Source organism: Coregonus clupeaformis, chromosome 38, assembly GCF_020615455.1.
Source record: "Coregonus clupeaformis isolate EN_2021a chromosome 38, ASM2061545v1, whole genome shotgun sequence".
Classification (NCBI taxonomy): domain Eukaryota; kingdom Metazoa; phylum Chordata; class Actinopteri; order Salmoniformes; family Salmonidae; genus Coregonus; species Coregonus clupeaformis.
In genome coordinates this window covers 3,960,446-3,977,485 of record NC_059229.1, presented here as the reverse complement: position 1 = coordinate 3,977,485, position 17,040 = coordinate 3,960,446, and the positions used below count along the sequence as shown (strand labels likewise).

General features: G+C 43.8%; 1 protein-coding gene across 4 annotated transcripts; it reads left to right on the top strand.

The window, feature by feature from the left end:
• Positions 1 to 10,388: 10,388 nt before the first annotated feature.
• Positions 10,389 to 16,775, top strand: si:ch211-286b5.5 (uncharacterized protein LOC100003596 homolog). Of its 4 annotated transcripts, none has more exons than XM_041841018.2 (3): positions 10,389 to 10,759; positions 13,952 to 14,078; positions 15,331 to 16,775. In XM_041841018.2, the coding sequence occupies exons 1-2, from the start codon at positions 10,670 to 10,672 to the stop codon at positions 14,075 to 14,077; spliced, it is 216 nt and encodes a 71-aa protein (XP_041696952.1). In that variant the 5' UTR covers positions 10,389 to 10,669; the 3' UTR covers position 14,078; positions 15,331 to 16,775. The 4 variants fall into 4 exon arrangements, with proteins under 4 accessions (XP_041696952.1, XP_041696951.1, XP_041696950.1 ...); XM_041841017.2 differs by having other exon boundaries at positions 10,391 to 10,759; positions 15,328 to 16,775; XM_041841016.2 differs by having other exon boundaries at positions 10,391 to 10,759; positions 15,301 to 16,775.
• Positions 16,776 to 17,040: the final 265 nt, after the last annotated feature.

The window sequence follows — 17,040 nt, the reverse complement described above, 5'->3', positions numbered from 1 at the left end:
TCCAGTACCTGAAACCATCACAACAACTCTAGTACCTGAAACCACCACCACAACTCCAGTACCTGAAACTACCACTACAACAACTCCAGTACCTGAAACCAACACTAAAACAACTGGAGTACCTGAAACCACCACCACAACTCCAGTACCTGAAACCACCACCACAACTTGTGTACCTGAAACTACCACTACAACAACTCCAGTACCTGAAACCAACACTACAACAACTGGAGTACCTGAGACCACCACCACAACTCGTGTACCTGAAACGACCACTACAACAACTCAAGTACCTAAAACCATCAACATAACTCAAGTACCTGAAACCACCACCATAACTCCAGTACCTGAAACCATCACAACAACTCTAGTACCTGAAACCACCACCACAACTCCAGTACCTGACACTACCACTACAACAACTCCAGTACCTGAAACCAACACTAAAACAACTGGAGTACCTGAAACCACCACCACAACTCCAGTACCTGAAACCACCACCACAACTTGTGTACCTGAAACTACCACTACAACAACTCCAGTACCTGAAACGAACACTACAACAACTGGAGTACCTGAAACCACCACCACAACTTGAGTACCTGAAACTACCACTACAACAACTCAGGTACCTGAAACCACCACTACAACAACTGGAGTACCTGAAACCATCACCATAACTCCAGTACCTGAAACCATCACAACAATTCTAGTACCTGAAAACACCACCACAACTCCAGTACCTGAAACCACCACCAAAACTCATGTACCTGAAACTACCACTACAACAACTCAAGTACCTAAAACAACCACCATAACTCAAGTACCTGAAACCACCACCATAACTCCAGTACCTGAAACCATCACAACAACTCTAGTACCTGAAACCACCACCACAACTCCAGTACCTGAAACTACCACTACAACAACTCAAGTACCTAAAACCACCACCATAACTCAAGTACCTGAAACCACCACCATAACTCCAGTACCTGAAACCATCACAACAACTCTAGTACCTGAAACCACCACCACAACTCCAGTACCTGAAACTACCACTACAACAACTCCAGTACCTGAAACCAACACTAAAACAACTGGAGTACCTGAAACCACCACCACAACTCCAGTACCTGAAACCACCACCACAACTTGTGTACCTGAAACGACCACTACAACAACTCCAGTACCTGAAACCAACACTACAACAACTGGAGTACCTGAAACCACCACCACAACTTGTGTACCTGAAACTACCACTACAACAACTCAGGTACCTGAAACCACCACTACAACAACTGGAGTACCTGAAACCATCACCACAACTCAAGTACCTGAAACCACCACCATAACTCCAGTACCTGAAACCATCACCACAACTCTAGTACCTGAAAACACCACCACAACTCCAGTACCTTAAACCACCACCAAAGCTCATGTACCTGAAACTACCACTACAACAACTGGAGTACCTGAAACCACCACCACAACTCCAGTACCTGAAACCACCACAACAACTTGTGTACCTGAAAGCAACACTACAACAACTGGAGTACCTTAAACTACCACTACAACAACTCCAGTACCTGAAACTACCACTACAACAACTCCAGTACCTGAAACCACCACTACAACAACTCCAGTACCTGAAACCACCACTACAACAACTCCAGTACCTGAAACCACCACTACAACAACTCCAGTACCTAAAACCAACACTAAAACAACTGGAGTACCTGAAACCACCACCACAACTCCAGTACCTGAAACCACCAGCACAACTTGTGTACCTGAAACTACCACTACAACAACTCAAGTAGCTAAAACCACCACCATAACTCCAGTACCAGAAACCACCAACACAACTCCAGTACCTGAAAGCAACACTACAACAACTGGAGTACCTTAAACTACCACTACAACAACTCGTGTACCTGAAACTACAACAACTCCAGTACCTGAAACTACCACTACAACAACTCCAGTACCTGAAACCACCACTACAACAACTCCAGTACCTGAAACCACCACTACAACAACTCCAGTACCTGAAACCACCACTACAACAACTCCAGTACCTGAAACCACCACTACAACAACTCCAGTACCTGAAACCACCACTACAACAACTCAAGTACCTGAAACCACTACAACAACTCCAGTAACTGAAACCACCACCACAACTCCAGTCCCTGAAACTACCACCACAACGAGTACCTAAAACTACTACAACAATTCGAGTACCTGAAACCACCACCACAACTCGAGTACCTGAAATGACCACAACAACTAGAGTACATGAAAGCATCACCACAACTCGGGTACCTGAAACTACCACTACAACAACTCAAGTACCTAAAACCACCACCATAACTCCAGTACCTGAAACCACCAACACAACTCCAGTAACTGAAACCACCACCACAACTCCAGTACCTGAAACTACCACCACAACTTGAGTACCTAAAACCACTACAACAATTTGAGTAACTGAAACCACCACCACAACTAGAGTACTTGAAACCACCACCACAACTGGAGTACCTGAAATGACCACAACAACTGGAGTACCGTGTGGCTCAGTTGGTAGAGCATGGCACTTGCAAAGCCAGGGTTGTGCGTTCGATTCCCACGGGGGACCAGTGTGAAAATGTATGAACTCACTACTGTACGTCGCTCTGGATAAGAGCGTCTGCTAAATGACGTAAATGTAAATGAGTACCTGAAACCATCACCACAACTCGAGTACCTAAAACTACAACTACAACAACTGGAGTACCTGAAACCATCACCACAACTCAAGTACCTGAAACCACCACCATAACTCCAGTACCTGAAACCACCACCACAACTCCAGTACCTGAAACTACTACAACTCCAGTACCGGAAACCACCACCACAACTCCAGTACCTGAAACCAACACTACAACAACTCCAGTACTTGAAACCACCACTACAACAACTCCAGTACCTGAAACCACCACTAAAACAACTCCAGTACCTGAAACCACCACTACAACAACTCCAGTACCTGAAACCACCACTACAACAACTCCAGTAACTGAAACCACCACCACAACTCCAGTACCTGAAACTACCACCACAACGAGTACCTAAAACTACTACAACAATTCGAGTACCTGAAACCACCACTACAACTCGAGTACCTGAAATGACCACAACAACTAGAGTACATGAAACCATCACCACAACTCGGGTACCTGAAACTACCACTACAACAACTCAAGTACCTAAAACCACCACCATAACTCCAGTACCTGAAACCACCACCACAACTCCAGTAACTGAAACCACCACCACAACTCCAGTACCTGAAACTACCACCACAACTCGAGTACCTAAAACCACTACAACAATTTGAGTAACTGAAGCCACCACCACAACTAGAGTACTTGAAACCACCACCACAACTGGAGTATCTGAAATGACCACAACAACTGGAGTACCGTGTGGCTAAGTTGGTAGAGCATGGCACTTGCAAAGCCAGGGTTGTGCGTTCGATTCCCACGGGGGACCAGTGTGAAAATGTATGAACTCACTACTGTACGTCGCTATGGATAAGAGCGTCTGCTAAATGACGTAAATGTAAATGAGTACCTGAAACCATCACCACAACTCGAGTACCTAAAACTACAACTACAACAACTGGAGTACCTGAAACCATCACCACAACTCAAGTACCTGAAACCACCACCATAACTCCAGTGCCTGAAACCACCACCACAACTCCAGTACCTGAAACTACTACAACTCCAGTACCGGAAACCACCACCACAACTCCAGTACCTGAAACCAACACTACAACAACTCCAGTACTTGAAACCACCACTACAACAACTCCAGTACCTGAAACCACCACTAAAACAACTCCAGTACCTGAAACCACCACTACAACAACTCCAGTAACTGAAACCACAACGAGTACCTAAAACCACTACAACAATTCGAGTAACTAAAACCACCACCACAACTAGAGTACCTGAAACCACCACAACAACTTGAGTACCTGAAACTACCACTACAACAACGTGGGTATCTGAAACCACCACTAAAACAACTGGAGTACCTGAAACCATCACCACAACTCAAGTACCTGAAACCATCACAACAACTCTAGTACCTGAAACCACCAACACAACTCCAGTACCTGAAACTACCACTACAACATCTCCAGTACCTGAAACCAACACTACAACAACTTGAGTACATGAAACCATCTCCACAACTAGAGTACATGAAACCATCACTACAACTCCAGTACCTGAAACTACCACTACAACAACTCCAGTACCTGAAACCACCACTACAACAACTCCAGTACCTGAAACCACCACTACAACAACTCCAGTACCTGAAACCACCACTACAACAACTCCAGTACCTGAAACCACCACTACAACAACTCAAGTACCTGAAACCACTACAACAACTCCAGTAACTGAAACCACCACCACAACTCCAGTCCCTAAAACTACCACCACAACGAGTACCTAAAATTACTACAACAATTCGAGTACCTGAAACCACCACCACAACTCGAGTACCTGAAATGACCACAACAACTAGAGTACATGAAAGCATCACCACAACTCGGGTACCTGAAACTACCACTACAACAACTCAAGTACCTAAAACCACCACCATAACTCCAGTACCTGAAACCACCAACACAACTCCAGTAACTGAAACCACCACCACAACTCCAGTACCTGAAACTACCACCACAACTCGAGTACCTAAAACCACTACAACAATTTGAGTAACTGAAACCACCACCACAACTAGAGTACTTGAAACCACCACCACAACTGGAGTACCTGAAATGACCACAACAACTGGAGTACCGTGTGGCTCAGTTGGTAGAGCATGGCACTTGCAAAGCCAGGGTTGTGCGTTCGATTCCCCACGGGGACCAGTGTGAAAATGTATGAACTCACTACTGTACGTCGCTCTGGATAAGAGTGTCTGCTAAATGACGTAAATGTAAATGAGTACCTGAAACCATCACCACAACTCGAGTACCTAAAACTACAACTACAACAACTGGAGTACCTGAAACCATCACCACAACTCAAGTACCTGAAACCACCACCATAACTCCAGTACCAGAAACCACCACCACAACTCCAGTACCTGAAACTACTACAACTCCAGTACCGGAAACCACCACCACAACTCCAGTACCTGAAACCAACACTACAACAACTCCAGTACTTGAAACCACCACTACAACAACTCCAGTACCTGAAACCACCACTAAAACAACTCCAGTACCTGAAACCACCACTACAACAACTCCAGTACCTGAAACCACCACTACAACAACTCCAGTAACTGAAACCACCACCACAACTCCAGTACCTGAAACTACCACCACAACGAGTACCTAAAACTACTACAACAATTCGAGTACCTGAAACCACCACTACAACTCGAGTACCTGAAATGACCACAACAACTAGAGTACATGAAACCATCACCACAACTCGGGTACCTGAAACTACCACTACAACAACTCAAGTACCTAAAACCACCACCATAACTCCAGTACCTGAAACCACCACCACAACTCCAGTAACTGAAACCACCACCACAACTCCAGTACCTGAAACTACCACCACAACTCGAGTACCTAAAACCACTACAACAATTTGAGTAACTGAAGCCACCACCACAACTAGAGTACTTGAAACCACCACCACAACTGGAGTACCTGAAATGACCACAACAACTGGAGTACCGTGTGGCTCAGTTGGTAGAGCATGGCACTTGCAAAGCCAGGGTTGTGCGTTCGATTCCCACGGGGGACCAGTGTGAAAATGTATGAACTCACTACTGTACGTCGCTCTGGATAAGAGCGTCTGCTAAATGACGTAAATGTAAATGAGTACCTGAAACCATCACCACAACTCGAGTACCTAAAACTACAACTACAACAACTGGAGTACCTGAAACCATCACCACAACTCAAGTACCTGAAACCACCACCATAACTCCAGTGCCTGAAACCACCACCACAACTCCAGTACCTGAAACTACTACAACTCCAGTACCGGAAACCACCACCACAACTCCAGTACCTGAAACCAACACTACAACAACTCCAGTACTTGAAACCACCACTACAACAACTCCAGTACCTGAAACCACCACTAAAACAACTCCAGTAACTGAAACCACAACGAGTACCTAAAACCACTACAACAATTCGAGTAACTAAAACCACCACCACAACTAGAGTACCTGAAACCACCACAACAACTTGAGTACCTGAAACTACCACTACAACAACTTGGGTACCTGAAACCACCACTAAAACAACTGGAGTACCTGAAACCATCACCACAACTCAAGTACCTGAAACCATCACAACAACTCTAGTACCTGAAACCACCAACACAACTCCAGTACCTGAAACTACCACTACAACAACTCCAGTACCTGAAACCAACACTACAACAACTTGAGTACATGAAACCATCTCTACAACTCGAGTACCTGAAACCACCACTAAAACAACTTGAGTATCTGAAACAACAACCACAACAGCACCTGTAGCTGACACAACAACGACGACTAAGACCACTACCACAGCAGCCCCTAAACCTGCAACAAATACATCAACTCACACAATACCCGTCACCACCACCAAGGCAACACTATCACAGCTCCAGAGCTGGTGTGTGGGCGGAGCCTGGTACAGGTGGGTCTCAACAGGGTTTACCTGGAGGCTGCTGGTCTGAACGCTTCCACAGCTCACCTGGCCGACTCCAGTTGCTCCGCCCACCAGGAGGCTCACGGCACGGTGTGGTACCAGATGGCGTGCAGGGAGGTACGCTGTGGAAACACTTGGGAGATTAGAACAAATTACCTCAATGTCTGACTGGAGGTTGTTCAATACTGGAAGAGTTTTGATGATTATTAGCTTGGTTTCCATCCAATTGGTGACAGATTTTCATGCGAATATTCTAAAACCTGCGAAAGAAAATATGCGTATTTTCCCACCAGTGGTGTGTTTCTACCAAACGGACTTGTTTCAGATAAAAAATCAGTGGGTGACGATGTAGTGCTCACAAAATGTACTTTTTCACTTAAGTTTTCATGTACCAAATAAAATCTAAAGTTCAATGTGTTTCCATCTAATTTCCAACTCTACCAATAGTTTTGTCACAAAAACTGTTGCGTTAAATAGCAAATGTGCCTACTCTGGTCTTGGCACATGCGTTCTAGCCAACAGCTCGCAGATAGCTGGTAGGCTAGTCTACATGATGAGATTATTATGGATCATAGCAATAATATTTTATTTGTCAAACAGCAGTCGAGCATTGATCATCATGTCACCGGAATAAGACCCTTGATATTTATTGGAAAGGAGCGTCAAGATCACAGTGCACTTTCACCACCCTGTGAAGTTCATCATAAAATTATTTCATCTGGAGCCTAATAAACTGCCCAGCACAACCAATAACTCTCAAGGGTACAGAATTACTTTTATTGAATATTGTAAAGAATTTATGCAATACAGTGTGATTTCATTGTACTGTATATGTTGTTTATACATAGACTTGCATTGTTTTTGAGGACTGATCATTTCCTCAAATCATTGTGTAAGTGCCAACCAAACCTGAGTTGCTGTGTGTGTTGCTGTGATCTGATGAAGACAATTAATAACTCTGATGATGATGATGCTCATTGTCTAATGATAGTCTATTTAGGTGTCTATTTGCCCTGCAGTAAACAGTTTACGCCAGCAGGGGGTAATGTAGACTAATAAATAGACTAGCCGTGTCAAATGGACACCATGCGAGTTTCCCGTCCCTTTGTCATTTGACTTCGAACTGTTGCCTACTTATTTAGTTGTTTCTTAATGTAGGCTATAAAGGGGCCATCTGCAGTTGCTACATCGATTTTTGAACTTAATGATAAACCCATTGATTAAATTTTTTTCACATCAATGTTTTATTATTTCAAATCATAGGATTCATACAATACATACATTCACACACACATATATAATTATTATTTGCGGGGTGGCCATTCCCACCCCGCAATCTGATAGCATGTGTATCGTACAATCAATCATAAGATAAAAACAAATAAATACTAATAAATGACATGGTATATCTACTGAATAATACATGAAATAACCATTGATTCTTGAAGAATATATATTATAAATGCCTCATAACATGAGCTTAGTTCAACTGTTGTACCCCATCCCCATGTTTGTAAACAATGTAAATGTAAACAAACACTACTGCCCCAAAACATGGTTAAAATTATAATTTTGATATCATGGACGGTCAGTCCTTGCATCCATAGCTCTTTCTATGAATCAGAGTGGTTCTCTCTCTCCATCCCCATCCTTCACCTTAAACAGTGGTGGGGTGTACACTTTGTTATTGTTTCAACCGCAGATTACCCCTTTAAAACCGTGAGGCAAAATGCATTCAGGTGTTTTCTGTCTCTGGACTAATTAGGGGCGTCTGTTGTGGGTAAACGTGTGCACTTTTTCTATTTTGTTGGAGCCATATATATTGTTTGTTACAAATATAATGCTTTCTCTGACCACATAGGGAACTTGCCTGCCCGCCCATTTGTTCAATGCCAAATAATAAATTTTTTATTTAACTAGGCAAGTCAGTTAAGAACAAATTCTTATTTACAATGACGGCCTACACCGGCCAAACCCGGACGCCGCTCTATGGGACTCCCCATCACGGCCGGTTGTGATACAGTGGGTCTGTAATGACGCCGTGGTCTGTAATGATACAGTGGGTCTGTAATGACGCCGTGGTCTGTAATGATACAGTGGGTCTGTAATGACGCCGTGGTCTGTAATGATACAGTGGGTCTGTAATGACGCCGTGGTCTGTAATGATACAGTGGGTCTGTAATGACGCCTCAAGCGCTGAGATGCAGTGCCTTAGACCGCTGCGCCACTCGGGAGCCCAATTAACATTGCATTTAGGGACACTTAAATTGAAATACATCTCTAACAAGAAGTGAGTGACTTGAAGTGTAAAACGAAGTAGAAGAATGGCTTCTTCCGAAAAGTCCTCACTCACTCCTAATCCAATAATGGACTCTTTCCTACTGATCAACCTTTTGGCCTCAATCACTCTGCCACATTTTCTTTAATATCATCTGTGGACATAGATATTGGGACCCCAGTGATAACTCCCCTTAATCTAGCATAAACACCAGGGACATGGCTTTTAATCTTCTTCCCATTAAGCTTTTCCATTTTCAAAATATTATCTTGCTGAACCTGGCTACCACAAAATATTAACATATCTACCATTTCCAATGAACCGAGCATATTTCACTTCACCTACCTCTTTCTCTACGGCATTAGTTAGTCGGTGAGGGTGTAAGTGAGGCCCTGTGGTCTCATCAAACACAATCACTCACCACTTTCCACCACATCACTACTCTTGCTTCCTACCTTGGCCCTCTTAATGCTTTCTTTACTAGACGCTCCACTGCTTTCTGTATCATGATCTCCCTTCTTCCTATGTCTTTCCACTACCGCCCATTCTGGTGCAAAACACGCTACACGGGCGCCTGGGCAAGATTCATCCAACCTACTCATTGTAGCTAAACCTAACCCTTTTCCTAACCTCATTCTCCTAGCCTGCTATATAAACAAATCATTTGTGTCGAGAAACGGTCAGTCTAATATAATCGGAACTGACCAAAGACAGGCACCAATGAGCGTTTCCTGATGTCAAGAAACGACCACATCAAGCACGTTTTGCAAGAAGAACGAGTTCCCTAATAAACCGGTTTATATGGCCACATCTGAAATTAGGCTACTGATGGGCCTTTTGATAAATGCAGAAAATCGCCAATCAAAATAAACCTTCTACCGCAGTGACCACGTTATTTTTGCGAAGACTGATTCTGAGTTAGGAGATATAAAGTGTATATTTTTTTACATTTACATTTTAGTCATTTAGCAGACGCTCTTATCCAGAGCGATTTACAGGAGCAATTAGGGTTAAGTGCCTTGCTCAAGGGCACATTTACGTCATTTAGCAGACGCTCTTATCCAGAGCGACTTACAAATTGGTGCATTCACCCTATAGCCAGTGGGATAACCACTTTACACTTTTTTTTGGGGGGGGGTGGAAGGATTACTTTATCCTATCCCAGGTATTCTTTAAAGAGGTGGGCCTTCAAATGTCAATGTATATGTTAATTCTTTCTAAAACGCATACTTTCAGTGTTTCCGAACGAACTCCACTCGCGTGTAATAGCGAGGCTTGCACATGCGCATATCAAATACACCGCAGAAACGCAGATTAAACTGTTTTCATGTCCTAATCATTCGGAAGACTGCTCAGAAACCCAGGTGTTTTAATCAGCATATGCTTACTTCGATAGTGACCTTACGCCGAGTAAGGTACTTACATTACTAATGCCATACTCGGCCTTCACCCATAATCAGTTTAATATCAAATTATTAGTGCGCATGTAAACGTACTTAGTGATCGATTGACCGACAACCAATTACAATGTTGTTGAGGGAACATTGTGTCGAGTGGGCGGAGACAGAGCGACAGACAGACTGCTTCACAAACTCTGCTACTTTCTCACGGTCGCCCTAGTAGGATAACCTATTGTCACACTTCTGACCCTCGACATGTCAAACAACAACGCCAGCAGCAACTTGGTCATCGCGCAGAGAGTCGTGAAACAGCTGCGGTTGGAAGCCAGTGTCCGGAGGATCAAGGTAAAAAAATGATCATATTAGCAACACTAGCACCAAACAAACACGGAAGAGCTGTAAACGACATTCCTGTCGCTGGGACAGCATAGCCGCCTTGAGCAGGCTAGGCTAGTGACGTGAAACAAAGTAGCAAACGCGAAGTTACAATGTTGCAAAGTTTGCTTAATGAAGTTGTCATGTTAGGTATAATGCAGTTATAAATGTTGCTGCCTTGTATCAATGTTGTCATGTTACAAATGTCTATTGAACAGTAGGCTAACCTACATCGTCGCCTCCTGTCAGTAGGCTAATATTGTTGACAAAGTAGGCAAAAGTTGATGGAATTATGAATTACTATCCTATTTGATAGCCTTTATTATTTTGGTTATCGAGACAGTCCTAGGACCCTGGTCCTGTATCGGTGGCCTGCAGGGTAGAAAGCGTGAAATAGATTGAAAGTCAGAGTGTAGGCCTATCTTGGATGGGTCAGTTCTCAGTTCACTAACATTCCCACGGGCTAGTAATATTCCGAAGCCGGTTTTTCCTTCTCCTAGTAAACTTGTCATATAACTGCCTCTGCCTAGTGTTGCTAGGCTGCTTCTAGCTCCCGAAAACCCTTCTCCGTATGTAGGGTTTTCAGCCATTATATTCGCCCACATTTGGCTCTGTGTATGTAAGCTACAATTCTGATGCTGTGTTTTAACGTCTGTTAAACAGTTTTCGAAACCTATGCTGATATGCCCCTTATCTTTTCTCAGGTAGAATCTTTGAAGAAAATAATATACAGTTACTGTAGCCATTATATTTTTGATTTGAAAGATTATTTCTAGCTGACATTAAAGATAAAGGGCATATCAGCATACATTTCGAAAACCGTTTCGAAATCGACGATTATTGACGTATATCTCGATTTGGCCTCCACAATTGCGTCACAGCCTCTGTATACGGAGCCTCCAGACCTCATTTCGGAGTAAGTATGAATCGGCTTTTACACACAGGTGTTCTGAGCAGCTAGATACATTTTAGTCATTTAGCAGACGCTCTTATCCAGAGTGACTTACAGGAGCAATTAGGGTTAAGTGCCTTGCCTAAGGACACATCAACAGATTTTTCACCTAGTCGGCTCAGGGATTAGAACCAGCGACCTTTCGGTTACTGGCACAACGCTCTTACCCACTAAACTACCTGCCGCCACATGTGCTAATTAGCTCCGTCTTCCGTCTGTCTTCCGTAAACAAGTGCTGTAACATGGACATATGGCCGTGTGGGAACACTAACCATAACTCTATAAAGTTGTGTAGTAATAAACATTGTGTTTTTATTTTATTTCTCGCTGATATGAAAGATGCGCTCCTTATGTTTCCAAAACAGTACTGCAAGCGATGCGTGTTAATGTTTAGAGCAAGCGTCGGGACTCCTAACAAACCTCCCCTGGTCAGAAGACATTTATCGTCAATAAGCGCTAAAGTAGTTAGCGTCTATGAGTGGGGCAGGCTACTTCCTGTACAGGGCATGAAGTACTCTCTTCTTTGCATTGGAAATCCAGCTGTAGCCCAACTGTAGTTTAGTCACTAGCAAATGTATTCAAAACTTCTGTGTTGAGATCTGTTACTATGGAAATGAGGCTGTGTAGTAGCAGCAGTGCAGTACAGGAGGCTACAGTACAGTGCGCTATAGGTTTCAAGTTTTAATGTCACAGGCACAAGTACAGTGAAATTATTTTATTGCTAACTCAAAACCCAACAATGCAATAATCAATAACAATGTATTACTAGAAAGAAAGAAAAAAACACAAGAAATAAGAATAGGAAATATGAAATACACGATTAAGGAAGTAGGTCAGCATACTATATACAGGAAATATTTAAAGAGTCAGTTCCGATACCATATTTACAATGTGCAGGGATACTGGAGTGATGGAGGTAGATATGTATAGGGGTAAGGTGACTAGGCAACAGGATATAATATAAACAGAGTAGCAGCAGCTTGTATGTGAGTTGGTGTGCGGGGGTGTAGAGTCAGTATAAATGTATGTGCATATTATGTGCGAGTGTTTGTGTGTGTGTTGGAGTGACAGTGTGAGTGTGTATGGCCCTGTGAGTGTTTGTGTGTGTTGGAGTGACAGTGTGAGTGTGTACGGCCCTGTGAGTGTGTGTAGACAGTGCAGAGTTTGAATTAAAAGGTTAATAAAGATACAAGGTTAACTCAGTCCATGTAGCTTTTTTGTTAGCTATTTCTCAGTCGTATTGCTTGGGAATAGAAGATGTTCAAGAGCCTGTTGGTGCCAGACTTGGTGCACCGGTACCTCTTGCTGTGCGGCAGCAGAGAAAATAGTCTATGGCTTGGGTGGTTGGGGTCTTTGATGATTTTTCCAGGCCTTCTTTTCACACCGCCTGGTATAGAGGTCCTGGATGGCAGGGAGCTCGGCCCCAGTGATGTACTGGGCTGTCCGCACAACCCTCTGTAGCGCCATGCGATCCAGGGCGGTGCTATTGCCATACCAAGCAGTGATGCAGCCAGTCAATATGCAGTATGGACCCCTTGTTTACTCCATGTCACCTCACCAACTGTGTCTACACCTGGAATGTATTAGTAGCATACAGGCCCAGTTTCCCAGATTAAGCCTAGTCCCCGGACTAAAAGCATGCTCAATGGAGATTCTCTATTGAAAGCTCATTTTAATCCAGGACTAGGCTTGAGATGTGTCTGGAAAACCGGTCCATAGTGCATATAGCTCCTGTAGGTTTTCGCTCCAACCCCAGTTGTAACTAACCTGATTCAACGTATCAACCAGCTAATTATTAGAATCAGGTGCTCTAGATTAGGGTTGGAGCAAAAACCTACAGGAGGGTATCTCTCCAGGAACAGGGTTGGAATGAAAACCTACAGGACGGTATCTCTCCAGGAACAGGGTTGGAGTGAACCTACAGGACGGTATCTCTCCAGGAACAGGGTTGGAGTGAACCTACAGGACGGTTTCTCTCCAAGAATGGGGTTGGAGAGCCCTGGTATATAGTATCTAGGGGCAGTTTCCCGGACACAGATTAAACCTAGTCCTGGACTAAAAACAGCTTTTAATAGACATTCTTCATTGAGATCACTGTCTGGTCCAGGACTAGGTTTAATCTGTGTCTGGGAAGCCGCCCCATAATACATCAGTCCCAGTCATATTTCTTCTTCGACTCTGTAATTAATTATTATTATAATTAACCCCAGGTGTCTCAGGCTGCAGTCGACCTGAAGAACTTCTGTCTGCAGAACGCTCACAAGGACCCTCTCCTGATGGGGGTACCCTCCAGTGACAACCCCTTCAGACCCCCCAAGTCCTGCAGCCTGTTCTGAGGTAGCCTACGACACCTTCATCCACTCTCCTCCTCTTCTTCCTCCTCTTCTCGGCAGGTCGCCTCGAGGTTAGAGCATTGGGCCAGTAACTGAAAGGTTGCTGGTTCAGATACCGGAGCCGACAAGGTGAAATATCTGTCGCTGTGCCCTTGAGCAAGGCTCTTAACCCTAATGACTCTGGCCATGACCCCACTCCCTGCGGGTGTCACATTTACATTACACACTTGTGTGTGTCACAGGACAAATATTAGCACCCCCCCCAAATAATAATAATAATTATTATTATTATTACTACCTCTCTCTCTCTCTCCAGAGTCCTTGCTGCCTGTTCTAATGATGTACACCTTCGTCTCCTCTTCCTCTCCTCCTCTTTTCCCTCCCTTTCTCTTCTCTCCTCTCACACCTGTTCCAGTCTCCTCTCCTGTCTGTGTTCCAGTCTCCTCTCACACCTGTTCCTGTCTCCTCTCCTGTCTGTGTTCCAGTCTCCTCTCCTGTCTGTGTTCCAGTCTCCTCTCCTGTCTGTGTTCCAGTCTCCTCTCCTGTCTGTGTTCCTGTCTCCTCTCCTGTCTGTGTTCCTGTCTCCTCTCCTGTCTGTGTTCCAGTCTCCTCTCACACATGTTCCAGTCTCCTCTCCTGTCTGTGTTCCAGTCTCCTCTCCTGTCTGTGTTCCTGTCTCCTCTCCTGTCTGTGTTCCAGTCTCCTCTCCTGTCTGTGTTCCAGTCTCCTCTCCTGTCTGTGTTCCAGTCTCCTCTCCTGTCTGTGTTCCTGTCTCCTCTCCTGTCTGTGTTCCAGTCTCCTCTCCTGTCTGTGTTCCAGTCTCCTCTCCTGTCTGTGTTCCTGTCTCCTCTCCTGTCTGTGTTCCAGTCTCCTCTCCTGTCTGTGTTCCAGTCTCCTCTCCTGTCTGTGTTCCAGTCTCCTCTCCTGTCTGTGTTCCAGTCTCCTCTCCTGTCTGTGTTCCAGTCTCCTCTCCTGTCTGTGTTCCAGTCTCCTCTCCTGTCTGTGTTTTAGGATGGGATAGATGCTGGTAAATTGGCAATATGTCAGATGCTCCTAATTATAATAATTATGTGTGGTTGATGATAGTGTTTTGTTTATTTACCATATCTCTCTCTCTGTGTCTCTCTCCCACCCCCCTCTCTCCTCCCTCCTCTCTCTCTGTCTCTCTCTCCCCTCTCTCTGTCTGTCTCTCTCCCCCTCTCTCTCTGTCTGTCTCTCTCCCTCTGTCTCTCTCTCTGTCTCTCTCGTTGCAGTAGCAGTCACAGTGTGTGGAGGAGGAGTTCTTGCTGTATGTCCTATGGAAGCCCCCTTTCCTCTCCTCAATGTTATCCTCAAGCCTGATCCCAGATCTGGCATGCTAAGGCACAACAATGACCATATAGGAGTTGGCAAGACAGCAAAAACAGATCTGGGACCAGGCTAGACAGTCCATGTATTAAGATAAAGCCTAGTTGTGCCATTATACATGTATGTTCAGGATGTTGATGTGATATCCTATTTGTTATGATGATGACATTGTATTAGGGTTGCAAAATTCCGCTAACATTCAGAAAATTCCCCAGTTTTCCAGAAATTCCTTTTAGAAGATTCCTGTAATCAGGAGGGGATAAGCAGAAAATCCAGGAATCCTCCACAGGAATTTCTGGAAAATCTGGCAAGCTTTGGAAAGTTAGTGTAGTTTTGCAACCCTACATTGTATCTATGCACTGTACGTTCCACCAGTATGATTGCCTCTGACAGGCAGACAGCCAGTGAATGTGCCTTTGATGTTGTCTCTGGCTGTGTCCCTGGTTGTGTCCCAAATAGCACCCTATTCCATATATAGTGCACTACTTTTGACCAGTGCCCTATGAGCCCTGGTCAAAAGTAGTGCACTAAATAGAGTATAGGGTGCCATTTGGGATGCAAACGTATGTGTACAACGTATACAGCACAATAAGGAAGTGACCAACAATTGAATGTTTGTTTTAACCAGGGTATGTATTGATATTTAGCCTACAGTTCTAGCCTATTGGCCTACATGCTGTCAGTTCTATTGCTTGTGTTCCACATGCAGTATACTTCCTGGTACAAACTAACACATGGTACAGGTTGATATTATCAACCCAGGGATACAGAACCATATAATTAGAATATAGAATTCATGCAAAACACTACCCACATATCCCAAAATTGTAGTCTATACAAGAGAATAGACTTTCGTCTACCTATTTTATTTAAGTTTTTATGAAATACTCAACCTTTTTATCAAAGGTTTCGTTCCATTATGATGATGATACTGAAGTGAACTTAAATGTTAACTTGTTGTGCTCTCCTGTACCTTTTTAGGAAGATACTCCTGTCCTGGCCTTTCTCCCTAGAAATACCCCCCCCCAGTAGCCTACATTCAGTCACCAATAACATTACAGCAAATGGGAAAGTATTTAAATAAGATAAACAACACTAACTTATTTCCAAATGCCACAGCTGGTCCTTCAGCTTGTTTCAGGTTACTGATAAGCCACATCATCACCATGGTGGCCATTTTATGATTCCATCAGCCTATGTTTCCTTTTTATCATTGAACAGTAACTGTCGAGTCTAGCTGCCTGCCTTAAATGATGAGTTTTAATTTGATACCTGATACACTGTCAATCCTCTGTTGTGCCTTAACTAACTTTGTAACTGAGTTTCCAGACCTAGTAAATCACATTTACAACTACGTGTGTGTGACTATTTTATGTCTGTGGGTGGTTCTTTGGATAGATTGTTGATGCCTAAACGTTTTTGAAAGGCCTACTTCCAATGTGCCATCAAAACAAACATGTTTTTTAGGTTAGAGGCCACTGCAAATGGGTGTACTTTTTGTTCTAGCCCAGACCTGTTTGATTCAACCAAATCCAAAAGGGCTTGATGATGATGATGATGATGATGATTGGCTGATCAGGTATGTTGTTGGTGCTGGGCTAGAACAAAACTGTCCTTGT